This window comes from Pezoporus wallicus, unplaced genomic scaffold (genome assembly GCF_028554395.1).
Source record: "Pezoporus wallicus isolate ANWC-B61680 ecotype Strahan unplaced genomic scaffold, APGP_CSIRO_Pwel_v1 contig_8403, whole genome shotgun sequence".
Classification (NCBI taxonomy): domain Eukaryota; kingdom Metazoa; phylum Chordata; class Aves; order Psittaciformes; family Psittacidae; genus Pezoporus; species Pezoporus wallicus.
The window spans coordinates 1,002,762-1,026,794 of record NW_026641953.1 but is presented as its reverse complement, the minus strand read 5'-3'; the positions used below and the strand labels follow the sequence as shown (position 1 = coordinate 1,026,794).

General features: G+C 48.1%; 1 protein-coding gene across 4 annotated transcripts in view; it reads right to left on the bottom strand.

The window, feature by feature from the left end:
• SAMD4A (sterile alpha motif domain containing 4A) overlaps nucleotides 1-12,646 on the bottom strand; it is a 97,242-nt gene extending 84,596 nt beyond the window's left edge. For 3 of the 4 annotated variants that reach the window (XM_057426324.1, XM_057426326.1, XM_057426323.1), the window contains exon 1: nucleotides 12,144-12,645. In XM_057426324.1, the coding sequence (XP_057282307.1) occupies nucleotides 12,144-12,339 (196 nt within the window). In that variant the 5' untranslated portion in view covers nucleotides 12,340-12,645. Of the gene's footprint in view, nucleotides 1-12,143 lie in introns of all 4 variants that reach the window. The other variant, XM_057426325.1, reaches the window with a different exon arrangement.
• Nucleotides 12,647-24,033: the final 11,387 nt, after the last annotated feature.

Genomic DNA, 24,033 nt, shown 5'->3' with positions numbered 1-24,033 from the left:
ATCCTCAAGGTGGGACTCTTACATTCAAATTCTGGCACAGGGTTCCAAGCCTGAACGATGCTGAGGGAGACTGAAAAGGATCCTGCATGTGAGCATCAGCTGTGCACAGGGACAGCGCTGCTTTCCCAGGCAGGATAGGGACAAGAGCCCAGGAATGCAAGAAGTCACTCAGAAGTGCTGTCTCATGGGAAAAGCTTTAGCAACCTTCCTTTTTTTTCTTTTTTTTTAAATAAAAGAAAATAAGCAAACAAAAGTCACCCCAGAGAAGGCACATCTGCCGAGATGTTTTCTGCAGGGGGTGCAAGCAGTGAAAGGGCTGGAGAACACCTCACGTGGATATACAGCAATGTAAACAGCTCTGCCAAGACTCAAGCTGCAGGATAGGAATAAATAAATGCAGGGATAAATAAATATTGAAAGGGCCCTGCACACAGGTAGCCCAGGCACATTTCAGAGCTAGAGGAGGGTTTCCTTCCCCACCTGCCATATCTCAGTCAGGGCACGGTAAGCCGAAAGCCTCAGCAGGGCTGGGCTGCAACACAGACTGGGTTCTGTCCCTCTTGTGTGGCAGGACCCCCAGGTATTACACACTGAGAGTATCGAGCGCTCAGGGTAGGGGAAAAAACATGAACTACTTCTATGTTAAAAACAGAAAACAACTGAACATCAATGCTCACATCCAGTCTGTCTTTAGGAGGGATTTAAAGCACTTGGGCTGCTTCATTGCTTAATCCCACACCACACTTCCCCACTACCAACCAGTATCAACTTATAACAATGCAAAAGCATCTGCCCACATTTTTGCAATTATTTCAGAGCCAGCAAAGAGCACCCTTCCCTTTCTGTAAGGTTAATCAAAAGTTGCCAAAATCCTGAGAACAGTCAAACAATAGCTCTTCTGATGAAATTCCTCCACTCCATAGAGAAAGCAGGACCCTCCAGCTGCTGTCGCTTGTTCAGAGAGATCTCAGAGTGTCTACCTGCTCCCATAAAAAAAAGCAGGGAGAAAACCAAAAAAATATGACAAAGTGAAAGATTCAAGTGCAGCTTGCAGAAAATTAATGCAGAGTCCTGCCAATATAACTGCAACACAGAAGTTTGATTAATGCACCATTTGCTTTGTGTGAAATATAAACCCGGGACATCAGTGGAAGGAAGGCAACACCAGTCACCTGTCCCAGGGATAGAGACTTGCTGTACTTATCAGTACAGAGACCACTTCTGGCAGCTCCATCCCTCTAAATAACTCATTCTCAGTGGAATCTCTCATCAGTCATGTATAAAAGCCAGGTAGCCAAGCTGGACAGCTGAATTACAGCAGCTATTATCCACATATGCCTGAATACAAGCAGACACCTTTATTTATAAACGCTCTCTGCCTGAGATTTGACATCAGCTACAAAAAGCATTCAGCGTCCAACTGACTGCTTCAGAATAATGTTATGAAAGGTTAGCACGCACAGTCCAAGAAGACACCTTTACACAGTGCTAAGAGCTATTGTTAAAAGAATTCATGCTGCCTCAATGACTCTTTTATCCGAGCAAGTTTAAGTAATTGATTTCCTGAACACACTCTGCTGCACACCCTTGCCTCTTTCTACTTGTATGTATTCAAATAAACATTTTTTTTCCCCCTAGACCCAATTCTAAGACATTTAGAGTATTTTTTGGTTTATCAAGTCTATCCCTCTCCTTTCAGACCTTCTGGGTCTCTGTGCTTTCCAAGCTGCTGCTTCTTGCTTGATTTCCTTTAGGCTCACCCCAACCTGCAAGCCATGAGCACGGGCACACACGTTCCATGAAAGGGGGGAACATGCAGGTCATACAAGTGCAAAGCGATGGGGGAGGAAGAGTGTAGCAATTAAAAAAACCACACTGATTGCTCACATTTAATTTTCTTCAGCTCTAAGTAGCAACCTCTGGTAACAGAAGGTAACCAAGTCCATGGCAAAAGCGTGAATTTTGCTTTACTTTGACAGCATCCCAGGAACAGCATGTGCAAACACACCAAGGAGGGCCCAGCTGGGCAAAGGAAGACTTTAAGCATACATATATTCACAGCAGACTCCTGACTCTGTTATAACCTGAAACAGAAGCTGGCACTTCTGCCAGGGCACAGAGATGGGACCCAGCTCCCCACAGAGCTGCAAGGGCTGTGCTGTGCCATCACAGAAATGGTGAGGAAGGGCCTTCTTTGTCCTGTTCCTCATTTCTTAAATAAGGTTGATCAAAAGCATCCTTGTTTCACTCCCAAAAGCACCCTTCCTGTGCCCAGCACCTCCACCCCTTGAACCCATCCCTCCCACCACACCCAAACCCAAAGCACCAGACTCACCAGCACAGCACTGAGCCCCAGCACAACTGTCTGGCTAAAAATCCCTACAGATGATAAAAATCAGAGGGCTGACAGCAAGAGGAACAGCCAAATAACCTCAGGCATCGCTCCTCACAGCGCCAACCGGCAGCTCCAGAGAGGCTTCCCAGGAACCCCCTGAGGAGCTGGCTGGTGGATGGGATCCCCATGGGGCCATCCTTGAGACCCCAGCACCAGCATCAGGAAGGAGCTGTGTGCTGCCTCTGCGTTCCTGAGTAAGTTGTTAGGGTTACTGAAGGGTTTGGTTTTTAACCCTCTCCTCTTTTTAAAAGAATTCTTATCAGCTTAACATAATTCCATGAGTCGGTAACAATTCTCATCTCAAAAGGTCACTCAGGTAGTTTTAACTCTACGTTTCATCTACGTTCGCATTATCTGGAGGGAAACAGCCTGAGGACTTTGTTGGTTGTGTTTTGTTTTTTTTTAGTAATCCACTTTGGAACTGTAAGATTTAAAAGAAATACAAGCTACCAGAACCAAGCTGAGCCGCTGAGCAATTTGAACACACCGGGGAACAGACAGGGGAAAAAGGCAGAAAAATCACACTGAGGTATGCTGCATGAGAAACAAAGGGACTATCCCAACAGGAAAACTATGAAAACCAGGGAAATGTGCGAGTATAGACCACAGCTACTGCAGAAACACTATGTTCTGCTTGCAAATGTCAGATCAGCCAAGTTTCTCCACAACAAAAGTTGAGGGCTTTTTCCTCTACATTTGTCTCCTGATTTTCTTCCTTCTTCACTTCCCACTACAGACAGAGGGCAGAAGGAAGGGGACAATGGGAAAAACCTGAGCACTTGAGAAATAAGAACTGAACTGTGAGGTTCGAGGGTGGGGTTTTTTTTGAAAACACAGATAACAAGAAAAATACAGTGGAATGGAAAGAGTTTTAAAGCATTTCAAGCTAAACCTGGTCAAACGCTGTTTTATTCACCCACTGAATTATAACAACAATTAAAGCTCATGCCCATACCCTCACCAGGCAAAAGTGTCGGAAAAGAGCAGGAGAAATAAGTAGTTAAAAGTAAGGCAGGTTTGTGGCTTGTCTGAAGTAAGTTCTAGCAAAAGAAAGAAAAGAGAGCAAGAAAAGGAAAAGAGAAATCTGGAACTAATTACTTGCAAGGATCAGTAACAGAGAAAAAGCTTTTTAAAGTGCCCTGTGCTTCCACTGCAGGGTTGCCTTGCTCAAAAGCAAAGAGCAGAGCAAAGCTGCTGAATCCTGCAGATGACACTCACAATATTAACGTTACCTTAGGTAAAATAGTATCTTCAGTCATGATAGCTCAATGCACTGGGCCATGTCCAGCTCCTGCAAGCATAAGGGAAGACTTGCTGGGACTGTGGCACAAGCTGGCTCAGTCCTTGATGCAACAGAAACACCAGCACCATCCATCTGTATCTCCCATAACAGAAAGTCCCACACTCGCAACACAAAACCAACCATGAGTTTCTTGAAGCATGGTACTGCGAACAGGAGAAAGTCTTTCTGCCCCATGGCTTATTTTTATATATTAGAAGAAAGTTTTCTGCATTAGAGCTCTGAAAAGGGCAACAGCTACTATTAACAGTAGAAAAAAAACCATGGTTATCACCCTGTTTTCCACTCGAAGATAAGAAGTCTACAGACTTCAGCAGCAAGCAGAGCCTTTGGTTATGCCAAACAAGAGCTCTGAAGAAGGTGCTACACAGCTCTGCAAGCATACAGCCAGATCATAAAAAACATGCTATAACTCTGACACCTTCACCAAAATCTTTGATACAACCATACCATGCCATGGAGCCACTGCATGCAAACACACAAAGTGCAAGCTGTGAATCACGCATCAATGCTGATAAATCCTTCGCTTGCATCTCCTCCTGCTTAGACAGACGGGCTTGTCTCCTGCACAGAAAGGCTAGCAAAAGCCCAAGCCCTGTCCACACACAGGTTACACCTACTGTATACAAAGCAAATGGAGTTACTGCCTCCAGAACTGGTCCTCCCACACCGATCAAGCTCATTTTCTGCTCTTTACTCAGAATCAGAGCAGACTGAATTGCACAGCCATCACATAGTGGGTGAAACCAACCTCAGCTCTCTGCTCTGAGAAAAGAAACCCAGCTTGGAATCCCCATGTGCCAAAAATGCAACTCCCTCTGCCCATAAAATCCCTTCCAAAGAAAAGCCAGCATCACCTTCTCCAACAGGGAAACAATCCCAACCTTGTTTTGATGAGATCCTGACCTTCCATTTAACACATCTGCTGCAGAAGAGGAAGCAGTGCACAGGTGGAAAGTCAGGAATGGATCTGCTCGCTCCACTTTATTTGTGACTACAGGGGCCAAGATGGAAAGCCACCGGTTTCGCTGTTTGCCATTGCCAAACTCACACTCAGCAGTGACCTCGGAAAATCTCTGAGTCTCCTTCTTAGGACCAGAGGACTGCAAAGATAGGCACACCATTTTTTAAGAGAAAAAGGGCTAGCATGCAAACCCATGCTTCCTCTGTATGAGGGCTTGCAGCCTCTTTTAGAGGCTTAACAGCTCCTGCATAACCAAGAGTTAGTAAAATAGCAATGGCCTTGTTTGTTCAGTGAAAATAGAAAGAAAACACAAAGGGCACATGCACACAATTCATATAATGGCTCATCCCAGCTGAAATCCTTGGTGTCAAGGCCCACTCCTGCATTTCTGCAGACAGAAAGGGCTGATGACTTATGACATGATGACTTATGCTTTGCCATGGTCTCCGACACTCACTTGGCACCATGCAAGAAGTGGTGAGAAGACTGGAGCGATCAGGTGGTAAGCCCAAAACACAGCCCAGCAGCCACTGTAATACATCAGCTCTTCCGTCTGATCAACCCAATCTTGAGGAGCTGTCAGCAATGACCCCTGGGGTTTGGATGCAGCAGTAGTGCAAGGGGTGCCCTTTCTCCAAACAGTTATCTGCAGTAACATTAGACACAAGCACGAAGCTGGAGATCTAAAGCACTGACGAATACATCTTAAAATAAAGCAAGTGTTCACACTAATTACTATTTCAGTTACACTGACCACAAACATAACTCCCAGCTTGGTAAAAAGTTATTTAATTTGTGGCCCATGAAAGCAAAGGTGTTTTTTAATGGAAAGAAAAAGAAAGGCCAAAGCTCAAGAAACTGTAGAAGATGGGTGGCTGATCTAGTCCACAGAAACCTTCAGCAACTGCTTCAAGGAAATTTTGGCTGACCATAGCATCAACTGTTTTAAAAGCAAGCGACCCAAATGCAAACACGTAAAATCTAAGTGGCAAGTCAGGCATGCAGCTTCGTTCAGACGCTGAGGTCCAGCACACCAAAGGAAATAACTGTGCAGATGATCATGCACTGGCAATAGCCAAAGCTGCGAGCAGAGCACTTTCCCCCTTCATCCAATTAATTCCATTTGAAGCAAATGTAGCTACAAACTAGATTATTTTACCTGATGCTCTACAGTTGGTTCTTATTCAGCTCCTGATCTAAAACTAATGTTGACCTCTAACATCAATCTGTACCTTGGCAGGTTGATGACTGCCACACATTGGCAACAATGCCCCATGTGGTTCCCCCCCTTCACATACAACCTCCCTACACTCACTGCTGTGGGGACAAGCTGATCCAGGCAGAGAACTTCTGCTCAGGTCTGATGATGCATCAAGTGATCTCTGCATCTTTTATATGGACACCAGTGGGATTTTTCCCAACTGTAGTCAGTGGGGAAATTAACCCTGGCATCGGGCCCCTTGCTGAGCCCTGCATTGTATGACAAAATGGTTAAAAGGACACTACAAAGCATGCAAAACTCTCTAGGAGAAAGCAGCCCACCCATGGGCAGACCTGTTTCCACCATACGATGCTCCAGGCAGCAAACCACACTGCTCTCATTAGTTAACCTTTTCCTCCCTCCATCCCATTTTAAGCCCTGCTACCTAAAAACAGCAAGCTCTGCCCTTTGGGAAGAGGCACACCAGCCACCTCATGACCCAGCCCTTTTAGCTCTGCCCCATGGGAGAGACCTCACTGTTTGTACTGCTGGTGCTTTGGGAGCGAGCCACGGAGAGCTTCTCCCTCCTCCTCCGACTGCGAGGGACGCATGCCAGGAACCGTGAGGGAAGGCATTTCTAAGCAAACAGGAGAAGATACAGAAGAGTTAAACACAAGCCCAGAGGCGTCTCATCTAGGTTTCCAGCAGCAGGGCGAGAGTGAAGGGGAGCCTTCTTCACGCTGCGCCATAGGCCTGCCTCCAGCCAGGGCAAGTGAGAGCCAAACACTGGCCTGCAGTGCTTCCCACAGCTACTCTGAAAAGCATCTTTAAAAACAAAACTATCTTTGGATTGCAAGGTAATACTGAGTGTGTAGCCTTGCTCAAAGCCCCTGGCTAACACTGCTCTGTACCGCTACATCCATCCCCTTGCTGCCCTCCAAAGAGCACAGCACAGATAGCTTTTGGCCCTCAAGTTTGCAAACAAAACCTGGGCAAGATGCATGGCAGCAGCTCAAGCAAACACATGCAAATTAGAAGAAACCAGTGTCCAACAGTTCAGCCTATCTCTTCATTTAAGAGTCCCAGCTCATGATTTTTAATGTGCAGAGCTGGGAGGGCTGCTCACACCCCTGTTCAGGCAGGGACAAGTGTGGAAAGGGACCACATGATACCAACATCCAACTTTGCACTCAGAACTTCCTATTGCTCTCACTGAGCAGATGGATTAGCTCCTAATCCCACCATCCTCCTCCTAGTATGCCTACTCATTCCTCCGGTCCCTGCCACGGGATAGCCCAGCTCTTGCACAGCCCAGGGGCACTTATGCTACAGCTCAGCACTGCAATGCACCAGCAAGCCAAGGAAAACAAAGAAAAAAATGGGAACCACTTTCAAACTGGGCACTGGGATGACTTTTCCATCAGTGGGGGGCACTGCACGGTGAAGGGGTAGCAGCCTCCCAATGAGCTGAGAGACTATCTGCAACCAGGGTGGCATCCACAGTTGTAAGGCTTGGAGCCACAACGACCCAAGGATACAAGAAGTGAGAAACATGTAATACCTTTTAACAGACCAGCTGGTACAGTTGGGAAAAAAAAAAAAAGAAGAAACCACAACTACACAAGCCCTCCTTTGAGCTGGCGCACCTTTGTGCTTGGCCATTTTTCCAGCTGTATCACTTGGTCTAATTAAAAACATTACAGCTCTCTATAACCCTTGTCTCTTCCAATGGCCAGTCCTTCCCAGGACAGGAAACCTAGGTCATTTTGATGTTCTCATTGTGAAACTTGACAGCCTGCTGAAACAAAATAAAGATTTTAGCCTTAACATGTGAAGTGGTTAATGTCCTGTGCACAGGGCAAAGAAAGCTTCAAGACCAGGAGCTTAAAGCTGTCACTCTGCTATTATCAGTGCAGGTGGGTATCTGGATGCCCAGAGGACCCACAGGAGACTTCAGGCATCTCTGTCAGCCAGCAGAGACCACAGGAGTGAGGAAGCCATGGCAGCTCCCACGCCAGGACTGGTGGGTCAGGATGTGGGACTACTCCAGAAAAACATCTCCAGTCATACCTCTGGCCATCAGAGAGGGGATGCCCAAGCAGGTGAAATCAGAAGCACATCCTGCACTCAACACCAAGAGCCTATGGACCACAGCTTATGGACCCCACATCTCCTCATAGGGTCTGTACCCTGCGAGGTGGCCATGCCTGGTGCCTCTTGGTGCCTCAGCCTCAGCCCCAGCCAGCAGCACAGGAGCAGCACAGGTTCTGCTCCCACCCCGGGGCGCTCCTGCCTGACCTTTAGTGGTGGCTTGGAGAAGGTCGCCACGTCCTGACGGCTCCAAGCAGCTGGGACCGAAGCTGCCCAGCAAGGCCAGGCTGGAAGGAAGGAAGGAAGTTATAGCAGGCTTTTAAATAGCACTATGTAATACCTGAAACTTCTATTTCTGTGCAGGGATAATATGGTTTCAATATTCTTCTCCATCCATGGCAGGCCAAGCCATTTGTGCTCAAACTGAATTAGCAGCAACCCACATTCTTCACCAGCTAAACCACTAAAGCTCTGCGAGGCTACTCATAGCCGCCCCACAGAATAACTACAAGCTGTACACCTCAGCTGATGAAACAACATATACAGATTTCCTCCCATGGTTGCTTCTCACTTCTATTTTACCTTTATAATCAAGCAACACCTTTAAGTGCACTACAGACTGCAGGTGGTCTCGCAGTCATCTGCACAGCCCCACACCCTATGTGTAGTCACCAAATCTCCAGTGTGCTCTGAGACACCAATGTAGATTTCTGCAAGATGCCTCTCACCTGTGGAGGGCAATGTGGTTATATCCACCCCTCCATGCTTGAGCAGGTACCCAAAGTACCACAGAAGCAGGAGGGTCCTCAGGGCTTTCTGAGGGTTCACAGCAGAACCACACTGGGTTTTCAATGCTAACTAGGAGGGCTATCATTATCAAAAATAACATCCCAGTTGGAAAAAAATTAGATGGAACTCTTTCAAAATAAATATACTTGCTTCTCCATGTCAATTAACTGCTAAAAAGAGTTATTTTTTTTTCCTTGATGTATTCCCCACCTCATCTGCCATACAGCAGACCTTTCATGTGGAGTCTACCAGGCAAGAACTAGCTGGGCACCTTTGTTCAGAGTTTTTCCTCCATGCCTGGTCCACACACACCTAACAGCTCATGAGCCCAGCTCCACTAGCTAGTGGGGATTTCATGCTCCTTTTGAGGCCCCTCTTGACCCCATTTGTTGGTAATGATACTGCCAAGGATGGTGCCCATCCACCAAGGAACACAGTAGGGCTGCTCCCTCCTTCTAATGGCTGCGAACTTGTGATACATTCAAGTCTTCCCAAAGGCCCAACCTTGTTGGGGCAAGCACCAGGTGCTTCACATATAAAACAACTCGCCTAACCCACTGTTAAGTCAATCTGGACACTTCCTCCAGCAAATCAGACCAGCACGTTGCATTCAGACTGGTGGTAATTAAATCACAGTGACACCCCTTGCCGGACAGAACATTTCACCCATTCCTCCACTGAAGGTGAAGACCCTCATGTCTTACAGCCAGCTCCTACATCCCATTTAGGCTGCACAACGCTGTCACCCCACAGTCCTTCACACACCATCACTGCTGCATCCCCAGCATCTACAAGGACGCTGGTGGGGTACCTTCAAGCAGGGAGCCACCATTTCCAAGCCAGCAAACTGCAGGAAAATGTAACACAAGCCACCTCAGCCCCCAGCCTGGGAGGGAATCAAGCCCAAATCAGTTACGCAAACAACAGGATAAAAACAGTGAAGAGTAACACAAGGTTAGATTATGCCTCTGCTTTTCAGAACAACCTGGTGCGATTCCACTGCCAGGCAAGCAAAAAATGCCAGGCTGCAAAATGAGTGCCAAACAGGAGCGATTTGAGAAATACAGGTGGTTTTAACAAGAAGGAAGTGTTAACACTGGAGACAAAGCAGTTTTTCTAAGAGTTCTTGGTTGCAAATCTCAGCTATGTTTCCCTCCACTGCAAGGAGAACTGCCCAGCTCAGAAAAGTACGTCCTTCTCTGCAGGATGCATAGGTATGTCCATCTCATGGGAAAGCCATACAGAGGGGTGTCTGGTGAAAAAGAACAACCCAACAGACCCAGGTTTTGCTATCAGAGTTACAAACGCCCTGAAGGAACAGCTCGGTTTTGGAAGAAACATCAGGTGAAGTGCAGGCAGCTCTGCAAATGCATTAAGGGAAAGGCGGGAGGCTGGGTGCCGAACTTTGCTTGCAGGAGAAATCTTTGTGCCAAGTAAGGTCAGTGGGATTACAGGGGCAAGCAGGGATTGCTCGGATGAGTGGAGATGGAAAGAGCCCAACCCTTGGTTTCCACCCTGGCTTATACGGACTGAATGCCACCGCGCAGGCAGCCATACATGACTTTGTATTTGGGAAGGCTTCAAGACACTGTTTCCCTTCGTAATTCATCTTTTCTGCAGTCAGCAGGTAAATCACCCCTCTAATGACCAGGGGACACGACTACTGCCAAAACCACAACGTGAATGAGAAATCACAATACTGATAAAAAAATACCAAATTTGAAATGGGCTGCTCACACTGACTTGCAGCAGTAATCGCAGCAACCCTGTGCTAAAGCCAGCAATGGGAAGCTGCAAATCTATCCCAGAGCAGCTGAGTTTAGAGAGCATGCTCCCTCCCTGCCCCCCCCCCGGGGCCTCCCCACCCAAATGGATGAGGTTTGGCCCTTCAGCTGTTTATAAAACCAGCAGTATTGCGCCCAGACACACTCGGCAGCATTCCTCCTTCTCATTCCTGTGAGCTATATAAGGGAACGGCCAATTCCAGCCTCGCTCCCCCGTAGCCAGCCCCGATCCCTTCGCACCGGAGCAGCCCCCAGCTTGGTTTCCTGCAGAAGGACTTAAATCTGTCCTCAGTGGAACACGGCACTGCGCTGGACCTTGTCATCAAATGGCAGCACAAGGCAGCTGCCAAATCCTGCCGGCTCAGAGCTCTAATAGGGAACAGCTGGAGAAGGACCCTGCATTCCTCCCGCCCCATCCACACCAGGGGCTCTGTTCAGGATCCAGGACTCCGCTCAGGATCCGGCCGCCACCAGCCCGCGAGATTTCCAAACCCACAAGATTTCCCCCCTGTCGCAAAATGCTCCCTGCACTGCTTCCACACACACAGCCCCAGAAGTGAGAACTCCCAGCATATCTCCCCCACCCCCTGGGGTTTTAAACAAAAGGGATGCTTTTCAACGGAGATGGGGAATTGCTGTGCCTTCTTTTGCTGCTGTTTTGTTTGGAGGGGTTGGGGAAACAGAACTATGCACTTCAAGGCAGATTCTGCCTTCCCTACTTTCATTTCAGCATTTCAGAAACTCTGCCTAAAGCAACTCGCATCCCCACGTACATCTGCGCACACACACTTGGGAACATACATGTTTGCAGTGCACACACACCCATAAACAAACGCGTTAGCACGCAGCGCCATTCGCACACCCCTCGTGCCATTTTCATCCTGTTCCAACTCCAATTACTTCTGCGGAGTTGAGTCACTTGTAATGGGGTATAAATAAACCCGAAATACACTTTCGTAGCCACGCACGTCCTCTGTAATGCACCCTGCATGTTCAGTAATACACAGCAGGCTACTCGCATTTTCTTAGCGCTCCACTGAAACACAAGGGGGGTATTCAGAGCCGCAGGGAAAAAAATGCGTCCAAACAGGATCTGAATTATGAAATAGGAATTCCTACACTTAAAAAAAATAAAATTAAATAAAAATGGTATAACCCAGCTGCCCAAGCCTTTAGAAAATAACAGTTCGCTTAAGGTAGCGATGGACTGCTTCTGCATGCTGCAGAACGCAAAGCAAGCCACGTTGTCCAAAAGAAGCCTAGAAAATCCAGACTCTACGTGACCTGACTTACTTATTTCACAGGAAACTGCATGGAAGGAGGAAGGGGGGGGGGAGGGGAAGAGAGGGAGAGGGGAGATAAAAAACCCCTCCAATCATTCATGCTCCCGTAGTTACACCACGCCATAGACCAGAGTAGTTTGCTGTGAAAAACCAAACTGAAATCAGCCATCAGCCGTTTGCAAAACAAAAATGTAATGAGAGAAGCTGCAAACGCGATCAGGCTGGGGAGCCCTGGCTCCCGACCTTTTCCCTCGGGTGGGTTTTCTGTGGTTTTGTATTTAATTTTGCCTGCGTGAGAGCACCGTCTGAGAAGGAGCTGCAGCAAATAACACTCACCAGGGTTGTTGGCCTCCCCTTCGAGAATGTGGAGCTCGGTGCAGTCTGCCAGGGAGTGCTCCAGGCAGAGCTGGAGGAAGCGAGCTTGGGTCCGACTAACGCGTTTAAGCAGCGAGAGCAGCGCAACAGTCTGCTCGCACTCGTTCCAGCCCTTGAACCAGCCGGCCAACACGCCGACCTGGTCTCGAAACATCATGGTGAGCCGGCGGCCGGAGGAGACACCTCTGCGGGGGCACAGAATAAATAACCGGGAGAGCCTCCCCGCCCCGACGCCGCTTCCTCCCCTCCGCGCCGGGTCAGGGTTGAAAAATAACAATAATCGAAATTAAGAGAAAAAATACACCAAAACCAACGGATCTCCTCGGCAATCAAAAGGGTGGGTTTTGTTTTGGACGCAGCTTTCGGCCTGGGTTGGGTTTTACTCCCTCTCTTCTGGCTTCGGTGCGGTGCTGGATTCCCTGATGGCGACACGGGAGGGAAGGAGGGAGAGGGCGGCCAAAAAAAAAAAAAGGAAAAAAAAAAAAAGGGCAAAAAAAATTAGGAAAACCCCAGCGGCAGGGTCAGGGCTGCCCTGGAGAGGCGGCGGGGGCCTCACACCTGAAACAGAGAGCGGGGCGTCAGGGGGGCACAGCAGGAGAAGGAGAGGGAGGAGGAAGGCTGGCCCTCGGCCCTGGCACCGCAGCCCCCCCCCCCCCCCCGCCTCCTTCCCCCTCCTCCTCAACGGAACAGACCTCTGACACTCCCAGCCGAGTTTGGGGGGGGACACCCCACAGGGCATAAGCAACCCCCTATGCATCCAGTTCCCGCTGGAGGAAGCCACCATCTAGTGGAGCGCGGGGTAACGGCAGCGCTGCCTTCGCTGTTGGGGGGCACATACACACACACACACCCCCCCACACACACACACACACACACCCCCCCACACGCACGCACACACATATACACACACACGAGTACACACACGCGCGCACACGCGCACACACACACATACACACGTGCACACATGCGCACACACACACATACACACACGCACACACATACACATACGCACGCACACACACACACACACACACACACACACACACACGCGCGCACACACACACACACACACATACGCGCGCACACACACACACACACACACGTGCACACACACACACACACACGCACACACACACACACATACACACACGCACACACACATACACACACATACACACGCGCACACACACGCACACACACATACACACAAGCACACACACACACATACACGCACACGCAGGCACACGCGCGCACACACACACATGCGGTACTTTCAGCGTGCCGCAGCAGCGAAAAGGGACATTTTAAACGTGATTGGATTTGGTTGAAGCGTTCTGCATGTCGGCATGCTCGGTGGTAAATGCTGCCCCAGGAATCTGGGGAGCAGGCAGTGGGGATGGATGGGCTTAAGGCTGAGAGCACCAACAGTGCCCAAGAGGGGCAGGATTTGTGCTTCGGGTTACTGATTTCCCCAGCAGTCATATTTCAGTTTAGTTTAGTTTAATTTTATTTTTCTATCCTATGATACTATATTCTGCTGTATTCTGTTCTGTTCTATCCTGTCGTACTCTATTTCAATATCCCTGCTATTCAAGGAATGAGTGATACAGGTATATCCAAGGGAAATAGAGGGGAGATGCGACCAAAACCAAGAATAAGCATTTGCAAGAAGGCAGAAAATATTGAGCAGATTCTAACACGTTATAAAGCCCAAATAAAGGCGTAAAGTGGGTTTATTTGTGAATGTGGCAAATGTTGGGTGTGTGTATGGCTTGTGCTTCTGGGAACTATTGCAGCATTTCCTGGTACCTGTTGTGTTGTGGACAGGGAAGCTCGGAGGTAAGAGGAGTCAGGAGGTGGTGAAGGAGGTACGTGGGATGTGACTGTGGGAAACCAGGGGCTGAACCTCCCCAGTGGTGATGCCATTCCCCAAAAACAGCCATGTGTGGGTGCTGGAGAGAGGAAAACTCTGAATTTGGGCCTCCTTTGGCTCAAAAAATCAACACACATGGCTGAACCTATTACTTTTTTTGGGGAAAAGATAAAGGCTGCCTGAAGCACCAGGAATACCCAGTCCCGTGCGCAGGAGCGTCCCCCCCACAGCAGGACCGCAGGACGAGGATCACCAAGTTGCTTCCCGTACATCAAGCGCAAGTGGTCCATCTCGCCCTGCTTAAGAGTTTGCACATTACACGCTTTAGCTTTCAGTATGTCTGGTGACTAATTAAACAAACAGGAGCGGAGTTCCCTGCCAACAAACCCAACCATCTGCCTCATCCTCCAGCTCCATCCAAATAAATGGTCCATCAAAGAGCCCCTTTCCCCTCACCTCGGTGCTGACAGTCCTCCCGCTGTCCGGGTGTCTGAGGGACAGCCCGCCGAGCTGCGAGGATACACCATCTGTGTGTGCGCGTCTGGCATGGGAATGTGGAGCGAGGCTTGTTAAACTATCGGTGTAAACAGCACAAGGAGCTCTGGGCAGAACTCCGTGCACTTGCACGTTGCTAATTTAAGAGTTGCCAAGCTTGCTTTGCCGATAACGCCTCTCAGGTTTTGCATTTTGCACATCCAAAGTGGTAACAGCAGAGTATTTAGGGATCAAACATTAAATGCAGCCCTCTGCAAGGCCACGTGGATTGGTGAGATGTGGTGTCCCTCCACATGCAGAAGTCATGAATGAGCGAGAGTAAAAGGACTGAAGGCACAGAGTCTGTCCTGTGCCCTTGGAGACATTGACAGCTGCCTGATAACAGACCCCAAAGTAATCATCCACCACTCAGGACCCCACAGTACCTCTTTCCCCTTTAACGTCCCCAGGAAGCAGATGTGGAGGAGTGAGATACTGATGTAACAGCATACGCTGTGATGTTTGGAGGTTTCTATGGTAATTACAAATAATGTATCTGCGACCCATGGAAGAAACACCCTTCCGCATCCCCAGCTGCATCCGTAGGTGCATTGTGGGGTGGGCGCACATGCAGATCAATGTGACCCAAGGGTTCCAAGCTGGCTGGAAGCAAATCTTCTTTCCCAGGGCTCATATGCTGGGGCAGAGGTGCCCATCACCACCTCCACGGTCAATTCCCTTCCCCAAGGATGGAGGACCCCATGTGCAGATGTTGTGTCCTAGGGGCAGAGATGCCCTAGCTCCGCACAAACACGAGGCAGTGGAAAAGCAGGATAATTCTATTTGATATGGCAACTCCTGGGGAACCTTGGGATCTTCATAGATCCAGCTAGAGCATTTCTGCAGGGCTGGAAGTCCCAGGGTAAAAAGCAGAGGCTGTTAGTGGGGTTTGCAGTGTCCGGGCTGTCATTATTTGGCCAAGGCAGAACTGATGGCATGATCTGGCCTGCCTCCACTGCCAGCATGCCAGGGCAGCTTGTACAGCAACATTTAGGCATGCTCTACGTTTCTGTTTACCACTTGAGAGAGAAAACAAGAGGCCTGTGGTGATATCAGCCAAGCAGGTGGTCTAAGCAAATTAGAGAATCTTGATGGTTCATGAGTTCAAAGGAAGCAGTTGCTCATCTCTGTGGAAGCTATCCGATAGCACATTTAGCTGAAGAAAGGATGAGTACATCCACCGGCATACAATGGCCCAGATTTCCTAGCTCATGAAACCCAAATATTAGTGAAAATATCACAGTAGGCAGGCTGAGGTAAGTAAACATCCTTCCATTTGTTCCTAAACAAGGTGAGGGAGTTGGGCACTACTATGCTAGCATTTTCCTCACCTTGGGCAGTGAAGGGGAGCTGTATTATTCATGCAAATAAGCCCTACCAAAAGCAAACACAAATAAAAAAATCACAAAAAAGTTAAACAAGAAAACCTACATATTTCCAAATTAAATGCAGCAGCATTAAAAATATGTATTTATTATACTCACAGTCGTGTGCCCAGTCTCGGGTTCAGGGAGGACCTTGGGTCTGAACTCACCATGAGAGGTCACAGATCTATCCTGCCTGGGAGAAATTAAAAGAAAAGACAATCCCAGGCCTGGAATACCTCATCTACATGCACCACACTCTGCTGGCATCGTTCTGGGGTAGGGAGTGAAATGCACATCTTCCAGCCTTTAATGCATGACGCTGGCATGGGGATCAGCTCTCAGCCTGGATGTACAACCATTCCTTCTCGAGTCAGCGGTAGGTTAGGTGTTGCACCCCAAGTCCTTCCAAGAGAAGTATGCACTGACCTGCCTGCCGCAGGAGGCAGTGATGGAAGATGAGGGCTGGGAAGAAGAGCGCATTTAACCCTCCAGCTTGAGCTACAGCAGGGGATTGGTCTGCATCTGAAGGGGAAAGAGAAGAAGTGCCAGCATCTGGGTGCTAGTGAAAGCATTGGGAAATACTGGTTAGCATGGGAAGCGCGGCTCACATTATATTTGTTTAGCCACTGTCAAGGGGTTGCTTTGAGGAGACCCTGCTTCAGTTCTGAAAACACTGTTGTGCTGTGAGCACACTGGCACCTGCCTCTCCAGCTCTCTGTGCTCTTGGTGAGCTGTTTTGCAGGTACCCTGGGGACACAGAGGCAACAGAATAAATCAGCTTAACTAATGGTTCTCAAAAAGCCACCCCTGGCTAAAGTACCATAGGCTGCTCTCGTGCCTAGTGATGTGCAGAGAATTGGTGACAAAGAGGAGCTGAGGAAGAAGGGGATGCGAATGATGTGTGTGTGTTGAGGGCAAAGCCTGACCCAAGTCCTGCTGGCCCGTTGGGGCAGCCTGGTTATGAGGTTTGTGCAGCACACATGTCCCATCCCAGCCCCTCTGGCCAGTCATCCCACAGCTACGGCTCACACCTCGGGTGGATCTGCAGCAAGATGCCTCAGTGGCTGTGGGCCCCTCTTCATCCGTGCTAACACCCTGTAAATGCCTGCTGGTGAGATAACTCCCTGGATGGCTATATCCCATAGCCTCACGTCATGTTTACCTACAACACCCAGATTTTTCAAACCATTTCCAGCCAGCAATGAAAGCAGCTCGTTGTAGGTCTTGGAGCTGATTGAGTCTGTGTAGCAAGCAGATGGCCCTGATGAAACAAGACACTGATCCCCAAGGAGACACCATTCAACAGAGCTGCTTGACTCCCTGGCTCCAGCAGCTCCAAGGCAGGCTTGGAGATGTGCATTAGCACGCACCATTGAGGAAATTGCTTCCCTAACTACCCCTTCTCAAGCAATTCTCTTTGGAAGCCTGGTTACAACTCAAAACACATGTCAGCGGCACTGATACTAGGGCAGTTTTTCTGCTTAATAATGAAGCATGCCCAGTGCTGACAAAATGATAGTAATTGAAGAAGAATTTCCCTAAAGGAGAGTGGAAGAGTTGCCAGGCTGGGTGAGGGTTTAGATGTAGCCAAGGTTTTGGGTGGAGGAAAACCTTCACACTCTCACCTGACCAAATGGCAGGGGATCCAAGCATGAAAGGCAAACACAGGGGGAAAGAGCTCTCGTTGATCCTCCTGCTCCTGGCTCCAAACATGCAGCTTTCGGCCGGACTTGCAGAAATAACATCTAGGGCTGCACAGACATAGCAAGCCTGTGTGCATACAGCTAGAATAGATGTAAATAGAGACCACAGTATCATAGAATGGTTTGGTTTGGAAGGGACTTTAAAGCTCATCCAGTTCCAACCCCCTGCCATGGGCAGGGATGCCTTCCGCTAGACCAGGTTGCTCCAAGCCCCATCCAACCTGGCCTTGAACACTGCCAGGGATGGGGCAGTCACAGATGATTCACTGAGACACACCTATGGGGTATTCTACATTTTGCCTGTGTCCTCTGAAGACATTGCAAGAAGCAACAAGACAGAGATAAGCCATGGAAACTGAGTAAGCTGATGAGAAAGGCACAACATGCTGAGGAGGTAGGGTGGGTTTGGCAGAGGGCATTCAGTCTCAGCCATGCCCTGCACACCGCCTTCATGTCTCTCTCCATCCCACCACATCTCAGACCACTTGCTTGCCCAGGATGCTGCCTGCTTGCCTGGTTATGGAGGTTGCTTCTCAGAGTCCTCAGGAGAGCTCCATCAATGAAGGCTAGCTCATCTATGAAAGGCTAGAAGTAAACTGGATACCAGCCCCAATACCCTGATGAACCAGGCCAGTTGTACAACACTTTGCCAGGTGCTTAAATTGCTTCTTTTATATGTTTCCTTGAGATCAGGGAATAAATAAACATGTAATGTTGCTCCATATATACCAAACTCAGCTCTCCCAGCTAAGCTCCAGCCACCACCCAGCAGAGCACAGTGGTGATCATGGCTTCCCTGAGGAACATGGCATGGGAAGTGGGGAACTGTGGCATCTCTGCCCAAGTGCTCCAAAACCACCACTCCTGTCTTCATGGATATCAACAAGTTTCTCTGCAAAAGGTGAGAAAAGAAGAAAAGAAGATTCTCATGGAAATGAGAAGATGCAAAAAGGGAATCAAACCACCTTCTGAGATCAGATTTTTGCAGGTGGGGTCAGACCAGGGCCCATCTCCAAATCCTGTTACAAAGGATTGTGTCGCTCCAAATAAGAGATGTGCAAAAACCTGAAAATCATTCCTACTCTTGTGCTTTAAGGAGCTCATTCAGAGAAACAAGACATCATTGATCAAAAGTCAGCAGATACATCTTTGTGTTTGCCTTTCCCTTGTATGGATTGGTCCTGCTCCCTGCAGCAGAGATGACCACATAGTTAACACATGAGATCATGTTCCAGTGTAGATGGCTGTGGTTAGAACTGGTTGCTGGCTCCAGGGAAAAGCTTTACAAGCTGCCACACCTCCTGTGATTGTCCCCAACTTCACCAGTATCCAGCCACCATTCTGTTGCCACTACCTCTTACAGCAGCCTTCAGGCTACATGGGACAAGGGAAATATGGGCTGTGCTGGAGGACATTGATTTTATGGGAATCTTCGAAGAATGAACACTTAATATGCAGCAACCAGGAACATTTAAGTTCATTATTGAAAATGTGGCCTACTGGAGATCTACTTCTTCCAGTTAGCTACAGCAGATGTATCCAGAGGGGGGCTAGTGGGGCCCTGCATTGCAGAGGTCTCACCTGGCTGCAGTCATTGGAAGCAGAAGCAGGATGAATTGCAGAGCAATCTGCACATTGCTAAGCTGCCTGTCACACCCAGCAAAATGAAGCCCAGCAAAGTAAAGCTGAGGGTATAGCTTGGCAAAGCCTGCAAATTTCTGAGTTCATGTGGTTCTGTGAAATAAGTGTCTAGTGGGTTGCTGCAAGTAGACCCAGCAGTTAGACTGAGAGAACATCAAGGCAGATGTTGCTAAAATGAAGGATATAAATGACCTCATCAAACCATGTCATAGGGCCAAGAGTCCTTTATATTATCAAATACCTTTTTTAGGACAGGAGAAAAGCAAATGGTTTCTTAATCCTAGAATGGTTTGGGACCATGGAATGGAAAGGACCTTAAAGCTCATCCAGTTCCAACCCCACTGTCATGGGCAGGGACACCTTCTACTAGACCAGGTTGCTCCAAGCCCCATCCAACCTGGCCTTGAACACTGCCAGGGATGGGGCGGCCACAGCTTCTCTGGGCAACCTGTGCCAGAGCCTCACCACTCTCACAGGGACGAACTTCTAATACCTAGTCTAGATTTCCCCTCCATCAGTTTAAAGCCATTGCCTCTTGTCCTATTACTACAAGCCCTTGTCAAAAGTCCCTCTTCAGCTTTCCTGTTGGCCCCTTTAGGTACTGGAAACTGCCCTAAGGTCTCCCCGAAGCCTTCTCTTCTCCAGGCTGAACAAACCCAGCTCTCTTGACCTGTCTCCATAGCAGAGATGCTCCAGCCCTCTGAGCATCTTCATGCCCTCCTCTGGACTCACTCCAACAGTTCCATGTACTTCTTATGCTGAGGGCCTTAGAGCTGGATGCAGTACTCCAGTATGAATGGTAGAGTGTTAAATGCTGTTGGACTCGATGAACACTTTTGTTAAGAAGTTGGCACTGAAAGGGAAAACTGGAGTTGGAAGACTTACTTACACATTTTTTTATGTCTCTGGGAAGATACTTAAAGATTGAAAGACTGGAAAAGCTATAGCCATTCTTAAATGTGAATCCACCACCTCCTGCAAACATCTTTCTTTTGGTGCTATAGCAAAACTTCTTGTGTTATTCAGGAGAGGAGTCCAGCCAGGGTCTGGTACTGACCACCTAGGAAGAAGCTGACTTTTAAAAGCAAGGCAGCAGCTGGGTTGTCAATCTTGTCTCCCTGTATGGCAGCATCTGGTGAAAAGCATTGCTTTTCAACTGTCATATGCCATAAATCCTGCCGTCTTCTCACTTTGATCAATGAAATGTGCCCCCATAGAAAGGGGTCTGCTAGCCTTGGCAAGCGGAGCAGCGCATGAGCAAACACGGTGCCTGACTCCCTCGGAGCTCCCCACTTCCTTTAATTATCCTCAGCCTTGTTGCCAGCAGTATCCCACCCCAGGCTTCCAGCAAGCTGGTGCATTTTGGGCTTGCAGTCTATTCCCTATAAGGAAATCCTTGAAATTAAGGACCCTCAGGAACTGGAGACCAAATAGAATAGCTTCGAGCATGGTGTCTGTGTTGCATTTGACCAGTTAAGATGCAACAGAACTTCTGTATCTCACAATCAATTCTGGTGACAGAATATTGATGCATGGTGACCCCCGTAGATCTCTGGGGTCTCACTGCCTCCAAACTCAATAGAATTTGCAGAGTTAAAAGACAAAAAAGAAGAAAAGGAACAACTATCAAAGTAATTCACAAGTCAGCAATCCTCCCTCTAGCCTGTTTGTTAAAATATTGCTCACAAGGAGCTGATAGACACTGAAATAAATAGTACTATGAAGGAGATAAGTGGTGCATTAGACTTCTCACCAGTCCCCTGACTACAGCTACTGTTTCAAAATCTGCCAAGTGTGAAGTGGCTATGCAATGGGGGAGTAAAAAATATTAGGAACTGCCAAAACCTCTCATCTGATGAAGACAAAAAGCTGGAGGAGGCATCTAAGACCTAGAAAAGCTTTCTAGGTACAAATCTGCTGATATGAGGATGCCACAGGCTGAGGCTGTAAAACACAGGTAGCAACTAATTGTTCATATAATTGATTGATGGTTCTTGGGTTCACTCAACCCTCAGGAGCACCGGGCACAGCACAGGTAGTACAGAAGTCTTCTGAAGAATGGAAATGCAGTGATGCCTCCTGTCATGACTATGGCACCCATGACTATGGCAAACATCACAGCATCGCCCTTTGTATGGCTGAGGAGCACATGTGAAGGGAGGAGGATTAAAAGGAATATTTTGGGTTCCTCTGAACCCTGATGAAGGCTCAGTAATCTCAGCATTTATTTATAAAGTCACTGCTTTTCAAAATACTGTCAGAGAAACAGAGAGGCTGCTTACTTTTGACATCAGACTGAAGACTTCATCTAGTCTTATGACTAAGTTTACATATGGCATTTTTACCATTTTAAATCATTCCCATTATGAGTAGGCATAATGAAAGAAGGAACTCTCCCAGCTGAGAAGCAGTAGCATCCAGACAAAAGACCCTTTATGTAGGTGTTGCACATTCCTACAAATTTATGGAACCAAATCAGCAGAAGCCCCTTTTTAAAGTATAACCATTGCTGCACCGCAAGCTCATGTCTCTCCACCCTGGACTGGAGCACCTCCTGTATGAAGACAGGCTGAGGAAGTTGGAGCTGTTCAGCCTGGAGAAGAGAAGCTGTGTGGAGACCTCATAGCAGCCTTCCAGTATCTGAAGGGGGCCTATAGGGATGCTGGGGAGGGACTCTTCATTAGGGACTGTAGTGACAGGACAAGGGGTACCGGGTTAAAACTTAAACAGGGGAAGTTTAGATTGGATGTAAGGAGGAAATTCTTTCCTGTTAGGGTGGTGAGGCACTGGAATAGGTTGCCCAGGGAGGTTGTGAATGCTCCATCCCTGGCAGTGTTCAAGGCCAGGCTGGACGAGGCCTTGGGTGATACGGTTTAGCGTAAGGTGTCCCTGCCCACAGCAGGGGGTTAGAACTAGATGATCTAAAGGTCCTTTCCAACCCTAATGATTCTATGATTCTATGATTCTATGATCCATATTGCTGACAGACACGAGGGAATAAAAGCAACACAGAAACAATGCACAGAGCTGCCTGAGCGACTGCACACTGCTCAGCTTCTGAGCCCCTCTCTGTGCTCACTGGCTGGGCAAACATCCATAAGGATCATGGTTAGCACTGCTTCAGAGAGCAGTTCGCAAGGCAGGGAGCAGGGTCTGGCTGGTTCTGGGGGAACCTGCAAAGCACAGCACTCCCCAGTGCTTGGCTGTGGCCTGATCGCTGTGCTCAGGTGTATTACAAGATCACTGTATGCTATCAAAGCAACATTAAAATGGTAGTAATACTGAATTTATCCAGAAATATAACCCTAATCCTGATTTTCTCTTTGTCCTTCCTGCCCAGCGTACTCCAGCAAGACAATACCAAGTCTAATGCCTTAGTTTGGAGGAGCACTTTTGCTGTATCAGATAAAATTCAGCTACTGCTGGCATTAATTACATGAGCTATAAATATACAGGATGCCAGGGACAGCCTTTGCAGGGCCTGCACGTCCACTGCAGTGACAGAGGCCAGTGCTTGTTTATTCTGGAGATCAGGACAACTGAGTAAATGGCGACTTACTGCAGAGACTTCCCAGCTGCAGATGTCACCCCCCAGCCTCCTTCACCTGGCCCAGCTCACAGAGCTTCATCGGGGCATGGGGAGACTGAGCAATGCACAAACTAGTAGGAGAAACTCAGACCCCAATTCCTGGCTCCTTTCACCATACTTAAGGTTTAAAGTTTGATGTTAGCAAGTAAATGAATTATTTTAATCAGATTCACACAGAAGCTTGTCTTAAAGTTGAACAAAACGTGAACATGGGCTCTCATCTGCTCAGACCCACCAAAATGTGAGATGCTGAACTCCCCCTTCCATTATTCCCTGATGAGGAATGGCATTGTGTCAGGATGGCAGTGTTGGCTGCTGGTAGCTCAGCAGCCCGCCTCGGCACTCTAATGGTCAGTGATCATCCTCAGTGGCAATGGCACCATTTCAGCCTATAAGGAGTAAGGGGCAGGGTATTAGCTAGTTTTCTAAGCTCCTTATGGGAATTCAGAATCCCTTGTGGGAATGGAAAGACAATCTTAAAACGAATTGACCTGAATTGTCTCCCTCCTACCATTTGCCTTCTTCTAGGAGAAGGCAGGCAGGGATGAAGGAAGATCCTCACAGAGGAACTTTCTCTGCAAAAGGAAGATGTCCACACCATAGTTCACTGGCACTTGGAAAGGAACCTAATTTGGAAAGGAACACCTCTAGTACCACTTAGTTTGATCAGCTCGTTTCAAAGCTACAGCTCTGATTACAGCTGATGAACCAAACCAGTAAGGTACCTCCGACCTCTCTCCTGCAGTAAAACTCATTACAAATTTGTAATGCTCCGATGCTGCCGAAAAGAAGCAAGTCTTGTTGCCTGCAGCTGCATATGTTCCTTGATGTTACCAAATCCATAACCATCACCTATAATGAGTGGAGAGTAATGTTATATTACCTCTATTACAACAGGGCGACAGAGCAGAACAGCCTCTGTCAATATACTGTGTTTTTGTGGGTCAGGGGAAGGTTTTATTTCTCTCTTAGAGCCTTGAATCCCTGTTTTAAAACAACCATTGGACACACAAGGCAGCTTTAGAGCCGGTCCTTTTACTTCTCCCTGATCTGTATTTTGAGATGGCTTCCTAGAAGAAGGGCTACCGTACCTTTTATAACTCTCCGTCAGGCCTTTGATTTGGGCCAGCAAAGAAACTTGTTA